The sequence below is a fragment of the Syngnathoides biaculeatus genome, chromosome 7 (assembly GCF_019802595.1).
Source record: "Syngnathoides biaculeatus isolate LvHL_M chromosome 7, ASM1980259v1, whole genome shotgun sequence".
NCBI lineage: Eukaryota > Metazoa > Chordata > Actinopteri > Syngnathiformes > Syngnathidae > Syngnathoides > Syngnathoides biaculeatus.
Window position 1 is genome coordinate 18,464,222 of NC_084646.1, and position 12,589 is coordinate 18,476,810.

At 38.9% G+C, this 12,589-nt stretch overlaps 1 protein-coding gene across 5 annotated transcripts in view; it reads right to left on the reverse strand.

The window, feature by feature from the left end:
• Positions 1-12,589, reverse strand: part of camsap2a (calmodulin regulated spectrin-associated protein family, member 2a) — a 42,015-nt gene that overhangs the window by 23,136 nt on the left and 6,290 nt on the right. For 4 of the 5 annotated variants that reach the window (XM_061825599.1, XM_061825598.1, XM_061825602.1 and 1 more), the window contains exons 3-4: positions 4,259-4,420; positions 1,836-1,922 (exon numbers count right to left, since the gene is read on the reverse strand). In XM_061825599.1, the coding sequence (XP_061681583.1) occupies positions 1,836-1,922; positions 4,259-4,420 (249 nt within the window). Of the gene's footprint in view, positions 1-1,835; positions 1,923-4,258; positions 4,421-10,826; positions 10,958-12,589 lie in introns of all 5 variants that reach the window. The other variant, XM_061825601.1, reaches the window with a different exon arrangement.

The following is a 12,589-nucleotide window of genomic DNA, read 5'->3' on the forward strand; positions in this document are numbered from 1 at the left end:
GTGCAGGTGGAATGGTGACTTCTGCGTCAGTTAATATAGCATGAGATCATAACAGCACGACAGTTTAACCCACCCAATAATTCAACACATGATCTGTGCTTCTGTCCATTGGCTCACCACATGTGGGAGGGGCCATAAGGATCAGGTGCAGTGTGAGCTGGGCAGTGGCTGAAGGCAGGGACCTTGGCGGTCCAATCCCCGACGACAGAAGTTGGCTCTCAGGACGTGGAATGTCACCTTTCTAGCAAGGAAGGAGCCCGAGCTGGTGTGTGAAGTTGAGAAGTTCAGACTGGATATAGTTGGGCTTGCTTCCAAACACGGCTTGGGCTCTGCCACCAGTCCTCTGGGAGAGTAGTTGGACTCTCACTCTGGAGTTGTCTATAGTGAGAGGTCCTGAGCAAATGTGTGGGTGTACCTATTGCTCCTGTACATTGGGATTCACCCCGGTTTTGGGTGGGGGGACGTGTCCTTACTGTTGCTCGTTTCTATGCACCAAATATAAGTTCAGAGTACCCTCTCTTTATTGAATCCTTGGAGGGGCTGCTGGACAGTCCCTTCTGCTGGGGACTCTATTGTTCTGCCAGGGGACTTCAGTGCTCACGTGGGCAATAAGAGTGAGACCTAGAAGGGCGCGATTGGGAAGAACCCCCTCGCCCCCAGCAGAATCCAAGTGGTGTTCTGTTATGGACTTCTGTGCTCACCACGGATTGTCCATAACGTGTACCATGATCAAGCAGAAGGGTGTCCACATGTGCACTTGGCACCAGGACACCTTAGGTCACAGTTCAATGATTGACTGTGGTTGTGTGACTGGACTTGCAGCTGGATGGATCGAATTATGAGGGTGTGCTGGGAATGTCTGGCAAAATCCCTTGTCAGGAGGAGATTAAACTTCCACCTCGGACAGAACTTTGCTCATGTTCCAGGGGAGACGGGGGGAAACTGAGTCAGAATGGATGCCGTTCTGCACCCCCATTGCTGAGGCCAGGACAGGAAACGCTGGAGAGACTATGTCTGGCATCGCAACACCTCTGTATCCCCCGGAAGAGCTGGATGAAGTGGTTGGTATCCCGGCTAAACCTACTGCCCCTACGACCCGATGTCAGATAAGTAGAAGAAAATGGATGGATGGATGATGGATGGATGGATGGATGAGCTGTACATATAGGGTTTTCAATTTTCCTTGGTAATGAACTTTTATATAAAATAGTTTGTTCGGTGTTCTGTAATGTCAGACTCCAACTTAGATTGCAAGCTTTGGATTTTTTTTTTTTTAAAGTCATGATGAAATATTGCGAGGTCAGTCGGGGCATTCTGTGCTGCCTCTGCACTCCGACCGGTCAGATCAGCATCAAACAGTGAAATCTCATCGCAAAGGACTGGGCAGTGAGACACAGACCTACCGATAGGATTGGGTAGATACACACATACATGTGCACAAACATGTACACAAACGCACACACACACAGGACACAAATTGAGCATTCTGCCTGATGGCATTAAAAATGATTGTTGATAGCACCATTATATAACAGATTGAGACAGCAGGCTTGACATTTAATGGGGCCGCACAAAGCAACTACTGACCTAATTAGACAAGACAGTGTCAATGTTCTGGTTGAAGCACAGATTTATTGAGGGATTCTTGCAAAGATTGAAATCCCAAGTTTTTGCGATTCCTTCGATGAAAGCGGGATTTGAGTGGCTTAAGTTTCGAGGAATCTGCTTCTAGATAGCCAACTGACACAGATGTCATAAAGTGTATTTGCTTGACTTGTCTTGGCCTGTCAGTCAAATAAAAGCTAAGTTTCTGCTGAGAAAGGAGTTACACTCACCCGAGGACTTTCTGCAGTCTCTGCACTTTGTGTCTCTTTCTTTTTCTTCTCTTCCTGAGCCAGAGTGTCTTTCAGGTACTCGTTAATCTAAAATGGAGCACAAGCATGATTCATTTTTGCTTTGCCAGCAAAAGCACCAATAATAATTACATCAATTTATACATGGTTTTCATTAATACCATAATTTCCGACCAACAAGCCGCGACTTTTTTCACACACTTTCAACCCTGTGAATTATACAGTGATGCGGCTAATTCGTGCATTTTTTCTAACGGCCGCAATGGAGGCACTTGAGCAAAAAAGGTAAGAGTGACCGAAATATGTGAGCAGAGGAAGTGACTTTTACCGGCCATGTTAGTGCGGTGCTAGCGTTACCACTGTGTTAGCATGTTGCTGCTGTGTTACTGGCGTCTCAGTGATTTTTACCGATAAGTTTTTTGGTGTACTGTCATTTTTGTAAATATCTCGTGTTTCGATATGGGTTTCAATGTGGGCAATTGCGACTTTTACACAGCTGCGGCGTATTTATGTACCAAATGGTATTTCCTTTACAAATGTACTGGGTGAGGCTTATAACCAGGTGCGCTTTGTAGGCTGGGAACTACGGTAATAAGAATTTGATAGAAAATATAGTCTAAACATACAGTCATGTCCATAAATATTGTATCAACATAATTTTGCTTTGGCTCTAGATATCAATACAATGGATTTCCAATGTAATGAACAGGCGTGCTTTAACAGCAGACTTTCAGCGTTAATTGGATTTCCAAATAAGGTGAGCGGTGCAGAAGTTACAACAATTGTTTGACACTATATAGTCAAAAGCATTCACTCACCAGTCTTGATTCAGATGTGAATTTAAGTGCCATCCGATTCTTAATAACGTTTAATATGACATTTGTCTACCTTCTGCAGTTATAAAGGTTATAAACTTTTCTGGGAAGGTTTTCCTCAAGGTTAAAGAGTGTTTTTATATGAATTTATGACAATTTTTCCAGAAGCACATTTCTTTCTCCAACACACTGATGTTGGACGAGAAAGCCTGGCTCTGTCTCTGCTCTAATTGTGTTCTATAGGGTTTAGGTCAGGATTGGGCAGCCCAGTCAAGTTCATCCACATCAAACTCTCACTCACATTCACACCATTGAGCAATTTGGAGTTTTCAATTCCCGTACCAGTCATGTTTTTGAAATGTAAGAGGAAACTGAAGTAGCCAGATAAAACCCAAGTGGCACTGGTAGCACATGCAACCTCTGCACGAGAAAGACCAGGTTTAAACCAGGGGCCACGGAACTCTGAGGCAGAAGAGCCATGGGAGGAATTAACAATCATAAATCACACTTTTTTAACAGTTGGTTGCAACTCCTTTGCAGTCAATTATGGCTTAAAGACATGAACAGATCAACATCACAAGACCCTGATTTCAACCCCACTTATTCTCTGCCAGGCCTCTGTCTTCAGTACCTGCTTGTTCTTGGGGCATTTTTCCTTTAGTTTGGTCTTGAGCAAGTGAAATGCATGATCAATTAGTTTCGGGTCAGGTGAAGTAAGTCACTGCATAACCAGCAATCCATTTCTTTGCCTTAAACAAAACTCTTTTACTGATTTCAAGATATGCTACAGGTCATCGTCCATCTGCTCTATCTCTCCATGCACTCTTATTCAGTTCATTTCAAATCAATTGAGGTGGTGTGACACAAACTGATGAACTATTAGGTAGAATTGCAGAACCTGAAGAATTCAGTATTCGAATTGTCAGACAGACCATAATGAGGCACGCAATTAATCCTTTGCATAGAAGAACTTAAATACAATGAGTAGTCAATACAGTTATATATAAGTATTTGATATTTGCATCGTAAGTCCAACCGTATTCCTACAGTTAAAAATGGACTATATTCTGATAAAGTAAAAGAATAGGGAACCTCTAAGGAGAGTTGGCTACTTGGCATCAAACCAAAAATATGAGCATTTGAATGAGCAATGCAATCTATATGCTTGTTCAAAGAGATGCATTATAAAAGACTTTCTTCAGACACACGAGAGTTTTGTCTACCTCGTGTCAAAATGTTTTAATTAATTAATAATAATTTAAATCCAGACTTTTGTCCTATTTTTATTGTTGTTAATTTACTCATTGACTTATCTGGTGAATTTTACACTTCTCGTATGCAAGTGCACTCCATTGGTGAGCCATATGACTGACCAGCAGGACTATATAACTGCACGTGGGTGGGTGCGTGTGTGTATGTGTGGCTTACATGGCAACTGTTCAATATGGTTGACTGCTTGCATTCGTGGCACAGTAAGAAAAACATACTAGTTACCTTACTTATTTTTAGTGCAGTATTGGGATTACTACATTATTGTGGCTACATCTTTTTGCACATAGACAAATGAACATAATACTGTCTCCCACCAACCTTGTTGATCCAGATGGTGACGGCATCCTCTGTGTCATATGGCATTTCCTCTTCAGAGCAGCAGGATGAATACTGCCGAATACTGCCAATCACCTTCTCCACAGTCAAAGTGTCCATTGAGTACACCATCATCAAAGAGTCAATCAATACCAGATGGGCACTCTGCAAAAAAAAAAAAAAAAAGTATTGGAGGGTGAATTAAAATTTTGCATCACTTGTATCAGGGTTCTAAATTGTGTCACTCATGAGAAAAAAACATAAACAAGTTTAAATACAGTTGTAGTTCTTTCAATCATATAACTGCAAATTTTACAAGAAATCAGCACTGACATAGGTGAAGGTAGTAAAATTCTGAAAAACATATACATTCATGAACTTGTGAAATTATTTTAGACAAATGAGAAAGATGTTATATTTCCATGCATTCCTAATGAAAATATTTTTTTGGGCCTGCAAAGAGAAGACAGTTACTGCATGAAGTTGCCTTAATGTGATTGAGTAGTGGTTAAAAACTACTTCTTGAGGCCAATCAACACAGCACATTTTGCACAGTGGATATTTATTAGAGAATTATTTGCATATTATTTTCAATATTTCCTTTGTGTGCTTATAGTATTGCCTGAGATATACTCTTATTTGTTGTCACTGATGTTGTTACTGGATACCAGAATTTCCAGCAGGATCAATGCAATTCACTTCCACTTTGTGACACAGGCCTAGCAGTCAAAAAATCATCCATCCATCCATCCATCCATCCATCCATCCATCCATCCATCCATCCATCATCCATCCATCCATCCATCCATCCATCCATCCATCCATCCATTCATCCATCCATCCATCCATTTTCTTAGCCACTTATCCTCACGAGTGTTGCGGGAGGGCTGGAGCCTATCCCAGCTGTCAACGGGCAGGAGCCAGGGTGCACCCTGAACCAGTTGCCAGCCAATTGCAGGGCATATCGAGACAAATAACCGTACTCACAACCACATCAAGGGGCAATTTAGAGTGTCTAATTCATGTTGCATGTTTTTGGGATGTGGGAGGAAACCGGAGTGCCCAGAAAAAAACCCATGCAGGCACAGGGAGAACATACAACTCCACACAGGCGGGTCCACGATTGAACAGGGGACCTCAGAACTGTGAGGCCAACGCTTTCCAGCTGATCGACCGTGCTGCCCCAAGAAGTCATTACTTCCATTAACTTAGACACACATATAAAGATGTCTGTCAATTTTGTAAAATTCAAGAGTATGGTTTCACTGTGCAGTATGTTTTCTCTGTGATGTTGTATGTTCAGTGTAAAGCTAAATTTGGAGTCTGTGGCAACCCAGCAGCAAACCAATCCCACTTAATAATAGACCGCCAAGATGTTTCTTCTTCCCCATTATTGAGTCTGTCTAAGCACTGGGGAAATTTTCCCCTGAGAAACACCAACAAACCAATACAAACAAACAAATCATGCTGTAAGTTACAGCAAAATATATTATGGCTGCAATAAACGATCAGCTCCAGGCAAGTCCAATCAGATTGTGATGTTACTCCTCAGAGGCTATTTCCTCTTTCATCTGATCCCCTCCCAGGAGCAATCTCCGGATATTGATTTAAATCTTCTCTCGTCTAAGGACAGTACATCAACAAGGAGAACCAATGGTATTTACTCGACCACAGACCCACAGTTTATGATTCATACGGTGCAACCAGGGCATTGGTTATGGGAATCGTCAATGTGGCGTCAAAAGTCCTTTCCAGGATTAGAATTTATTCATCATCTGTAACACAAGGTACATATGCTAATTCTAATGAGATTAACGGAAACTCACTGTACAATATTTATTATCCTGGTTATTTCATTCAGCTCTGCAATTGGCTGGCAGCCTGTCCAGGTTATATCCAACTCTCAAACAAGGCTCAGATTGGCTCTAGCTCACCTTCAACCCTCATGAAGGCAAGCATTACATTAAATGGATGGATGCATGATTTTAATGTCTGTTTTTTTTGTTTTTTTTTTTTACAGTAGTAGGACCTGAATTTCACCCTGACAAGTATTTATAATCTTTTCTTTAGTAACTTACAATACAGTTCTACACCACTGAAAATTACATGTATAGTAATAAACTTTGTTAAATAAGAAATACATGGCCCAAGGTTATCACAACATTAAGATTAAGTTATACTTTCATCAACTCTTGTCCCTTATAACATCCAAAATTTGCCAACACTGAAAGACATACAAAGGTTAACCAATTTCTGTAGCATTATTATTAGTATGTTAGATGAACATGAAATGAACCCAATTAAAGTTAACCTACTAATAACTAAAGTTTATTTCTGAAATTTTCAGTAATTGCATTTTAAATACTTGTTTGAAGTTTTATTTAAAAAAAATAAATAAACCATTTTTCCCTGTCCGATATTTTGTCAATGAGGTCATTTTTGGATGCCTGTCAGAAGTTAAGCGCTATGATTGAATTTCTTTCTTTAGAAGGGGAACCACAACAAAACTTTTTCCAAAGGTTTTGAAATGTGTATGGAGAAGCTACAATAGCAGAAACAAAGAGAGAGTGTCCAGGATCAACGACAAAGATATGAGTGCCCTCTGTCACAAGCAAGGCGGCGACAAACCATCTTCTGCGGTTAATCCCGGGAATAGTGGTACGACCAAGGTACTAATCAAAGAAGAGTGTAGAAAAATCATTAATGACAGTGAACAAACAAATTAGCATAATTGATTAGATAACTTTAACCCTATACATTTTTTGTGAACATTTTAAACAAATATTTAGTGGAGATTCCCCTTCCAAACCAAGAAATGTAATTAAACCTCACTGCTTCTGACAGCCATTCAACAATGACATTATTTCTAAAATGCCTGACAGGGAGAGTAAAGGCTTGAACTTAAAAAAAAAAACAAAAACAAAAACAAAAAAACTTTCAAACAAGTATTTAAAGTGTAAATACTCATCCATTCATTTTCTGTACTGCTTATACTCACGAGGCTCACGGGCATGCTGTAGCCTCTGCCAGCTATCTTCGGCTGACTGGCTGAACTAGTTGTCAGGCAAACGCAGGGCACATATGAACAAAAAAAAGACTCACAACCACAGGCAATTTAGAGTCTCCAATTAACCTACCACCTCATGTTTTGAGGATGTGAGAGAAAACCAAAGTACCGGGAGAAAACCCACACAGAGATGGGGAGAAGATACAAACTTAGCCCTGGCCTTCAGAACAGTGAGACAGATTTGCTAACCAGTCATCCCCCATTTCACACACTGTGAACCTTTCTGTTAAAAAAACCCCCAAAACATTAGTAGGTTAAATTAAACAGGACACTAAATTTACTTAATTTCCTTTTTTTCAATTTCCTTTACAAATTGTAGTTGTTGTGAACTGTACTCTGCATCACCAATGCTGGTCGACCAAAATCCGATCACACGGGTACTATTGGTGATCAAAACCTACCATGATACTTTCATAGAGGTTAATGTGAGAGTTTCCATATGCTGTTTCTTGAGCGCATTTGACCTATGTTGAGCTGTAAAGAGATTAATTGAGTGAGAGTTGCGTTGAAAGAAAAAAGGACAGACAGGGAAAGATCAGCTGACTACGTGGAAATGTCAGATGAAAGCTGGAGGGAAGAAAAAATAGCCTCTGCATCTAGATACATATTTGCTACCACCGAAAAGGCCCTGCCATTTGTACTAAGGCCTTTTCCTCTGTGATATGAAATGACATCATGCTGGATAACCTTTGGATTAGCTGAGTGCATACGCTGCTTGTAGCTATACCTTACTTCATCTTCACATGGAGATACTGTATACTTAATATATTTAACACATCAGCTCAGTATGCCGTGTTTTCATGAATTAGTTGTGGAATCACACACATTACTTAAGAAAAAAGATGGCTGTAAGGAAAGGAGGATTTGCCAAATGTTGCAACTATAAAACGAATTTTTCCATTGCTTATGTGTTTATTTCCATATATTTATCTGATTAGACTCTTTTTGCCGTGTAATTTTCTGACGTTATTTCCAAACTTACACTTTTCTTTGGCTTTACTCTTTTGCTTTCTTTAACATTGTTTCCATAATGGCTCACTGTTTAGTGTCCTTACTGTCTGAAATTTGATCATCACCACATAACAAAAGGTGTATTTTTCTCCTATGTACATTTTTTTTCCTATTGACTAAAATAAATAAAATCAAAACATAATCAACCCCTCCCAGAAAACTGGGTGCTGTCATATGGCAGTAGGCCCTTGAAACTCAATGACTTCTAAACTGCAAAATATGATGATTACAGCATAATTTAGATTCAAGTTGAAGGGTATCCTGTGGGAAAACTAACCAACTGAACCAAGTAGTAATACTCTGCACTGCAGTGCCCTAGCCATCCTTTTGCCCGAGAGAGTTACAGTTTTAAATATAGATTAAATGTAAAGAAAAAATATATATATGGTGCAATCGGTATCACAGCCCTTCCATTAAGGCCAGTAGGCATCATGCTGCGGCCAAAGGTTTAAATTAGAATCTGTCAAGCTTCAAGTAACTTCATGCACCCTCAGCTGGACATGGAAAAGTACTCAGCTGCCTCATCTCTGATTGCAGAAGAGGGTCACAACGAGGACATGTTCACTGCAGTATTTTACAAAACTGAAATAACAAGCAGCAGTTTATTTTGTATTTAGTGGGGTCTCACAATAACACTTAACGATATTAAATGATGCGGACAGATTGAAAAAAAAAGTTACTTATCTTCAGAATGTAAATATTTTAACCAAAAAGTACTTCATAATATGCTGTACATGAGAAGCAATAGGTTTGGAGAACATAGTACAGTATTATTTTAATTTTCAAATGCAATCAAAAATATGACAACTCAGACTATTTTACACAAAAAAAAAAAACAATTGAATTAAGACACCTGGTCATTATTCTGATAGACATATGAACTGAAAGAAGATTTTCAAAATGTGGCAGTGAATGAAGAATTAGGACTTCTGAGATTAACAAATACAAGCACAGACTGATTAAAAACGGTGTTTTACTATTTTACTACACACAGTGTACAGTGATTAGGTAATCACGGTCATGACTGCAAATGAATGCAACTATTCCTGTTAGTCAGCTGCCTGGATGTGTTTACAGGCAAATTGCCTGCAAAGACCTGAATGGAAAATTTACCTATAGAAACCTGTCAAACCCATCCAAGTGTGATGTTTGGTTACTAAGACGGATGAAGTCTGATGCAAATGCATTTTCCAACTGTGAGAATTAAGTTCAAATGTGAGTATTCAATTTGAGTTAAACTAAAATGTTCAGATGACCACCAAAAATGGACATTTTATTTGATACAATCTGGGAAGAGTATTTGGTCTAAATCGAAATATGATCGTGTCTCTGTTTGCAAGTTCGGTTAAAAGATGACTTTAGCAGCTTGCTAAAGTGTGAAGTTACAGATATAACAATGCTGGTCTACAATCACCTATGGGAATTGGGTTTTTAGGACTATACACTGTGTTCCAAAACGAACACCGAAATTATGTAGGAAGCAAGGTAACCATAGAAAACAGGATAACCACAGCATTGCCTCTAATTATACCCAGACTCAAAACACTAATACCAATAGATAAATGTTGCTTGTGTTGTAGAAATGTGAGCATAAATCTATTCACACTCATCACAAACCAACACATCTGACTAATTACGTTTTCAAAGTAATTTATAACCTAGAATACATATCGTGTCCAATTTTCACATACTCAGGGTAAGCCAAAGATAACTTTAAAACACTTTTTGAATTCCACAAAAAATCTTTCTTCATGTCTTATCATATTCAGGGTCATGTCAAAAGCTAAAGCCTATCCCAAGTGATGTAGGGAGACAACACCCTGGACAGGTCCCCAGATAAAAAAAGGTTGACTGTGATGAGCACATTGAGTGAGAATTAATCCCATGTCAGACGCATTAAAGTCAGTTATGAGCCACTACAAAAGACAACAGGGTAGTCTCTAGTATTACAATTTTACTGATGATACAAAAGAATAGAGGAAATAAAACAATTCATCAAATTACAAGATACATGCATGACAATATCTGTTTTTAATATACTGACTTTAAAACATTGAAATAAAGATATCAATGTGGCTAATTGCATGCATCAGCATGATCATTCATCAAAAATAACATTTAGCTATTTACACCACGGAACTAGATTTACAATTACAATCTGGATTGTCATTGGAAGGTGGGGGTTATCCAAGCAACAAAGGGCCAATGCTTAAGAGGATACCAAAGAATAGATGTTTCTCATTCTTAGGATGAGCCTCGGTAGACCTCACCAGGGGGCAATTTCCTCTGAAAACAAAGCCTCCTAGTTCACAAGGTACGACAATCTGCTTCACAATGGTACAGCAGCAGTTCTAGCCAAACTAGTCATGTAGAATACAATAAGTATAAAGGAAGTAAAAAATTAAATATCTGGTATAATTTTTATTTTATTTTTTTTTAATTGCAGGCTACAATTGTAAGCAAAGAAAGATGTGTAAAATGTACACTGCCTACCCATGCATACTTCGTTGTCCTGGAGTTCCTGCTGGCACTGAGCACGACATGCTGGCTGTGACTTCACTCAGGCTGAGAAGAACAGTCAGTACTTGGATGGGCTTCCTTTCTACCCTCCTGCTTCCACTCATCTATGTGCATTAGAACAATTGCTCTAATAATAATATACAGTAAAAAGGGCACTGGGTATCAGTTTAATCTTGAAATAAATTCTTTACTGCCTTTCTTTTGTGTCTGTGTAGGGGAGCACGAAAACCTCTTAGAATTTTTTCTTGGTGTTTTCTAGAATCCAATATGTCAAAATTCTTTGGCTTGGTGCTTACAGTTCCAGCCCCCATCATACACAGAGAACACATGACATGTGCAAGGATGAGCACTCTCCACTCTCATAACCACCCACCCACATCAACAACTAACACCCTGCATACTGGAGCGTTACTATGGAAACGGACCACCTTCCCAATAGTGTGATGGAAGAAGCACAGATGGAGACAGGCAGAAAGAACCCTCAGTGTTCGTCATCATCTTCCTCCTCCTCCAAGATACACACGGTACATGATACTAAATGCACAGACATGTTTTAACAATATATATTAACAGAAATGCAAAACGTGGGGATATTGTTATACAGTATAGCCTTATGTCTTACTTGTCGTGTGGGGAAACAAGTTTTAGGAATATAAAGCCTCTTTATCCAAAATATTTATTGATATAAGAGGTATGTGTCAATTATACAACATTATGATTTCAATGAAACTCTAGTACAAGTACACATTGTAGATACTGTACATCTTGGTTTGAAAGCACTTCCTAACCTATGTGGGGCAATAAACCTGCCAGTTTTATGGCTTTTCTGTTACATAGTCACACAGCACCATATAGCCTATAAAGCAGATATACACTATATGGTTGGGTTTTTCTCATGTATAGCAGAGACTTATTTACATGTCTTTGTCAAGTATTAAAGTTTTTAAATGACTTTTGAAAAACAGATTCTCTCCATGACAACATCTTGGTCAATGTAAATGTAGTGGATTTTACTATACTGGACTTACATTCAACATCAGCTACACTTTCAAATTCCTAACATGGACATGTCTGCAAACAATTTGCATATTATTTACTGCAATGAAAAATGAGATGAGAATGGGGAATACACACATTTCAGTTGAGAAAATCCACAGCAGAGGCTGATGACCAAGGAGAGATGCTTGTTGCATCTTTTTGTGAACCTCTAAGCAAAGCAAATACCGGTAACCATTCCAGCGGCTGAAGCACCTTGAACAAAGCATCCAATAGAATACAATACGATATAATCTACAAGAAAGTCAAAGAATGAATCAGGTTTATCTGTATATTCTCCTCTTCATAGAGATGTTGCACGTGGGTTTGTAAGTATGTCTTAAAATGCACTCACACAAATGTGGAATAAAATGGAGTTATAATTCATCATACCAATTATGTGGCCCTTTTGTATTGATATATTTCTCTCCTAAGTCACTGTTTCCATGGCAATGCAGTCAGACAGACAGACAGACATTGTTTTTTTAAATGAAAAATCTGTTACCCTTCCAGTGCACATCGTCAATAAGTTTCCTCTGCAGCCATTTATTGAGCAAGGAACCATATTTAGTAAAGTGTGGGTGTTCAAAACAGCCCTTGGACTGTGATGCAGAAGGAATAGACTTTTTAAAAAAAAAAAAAAAAAAAAGATAAACAACTTAAATATCCTGGCAAGTAAAAATAATATACTGAAGACCATC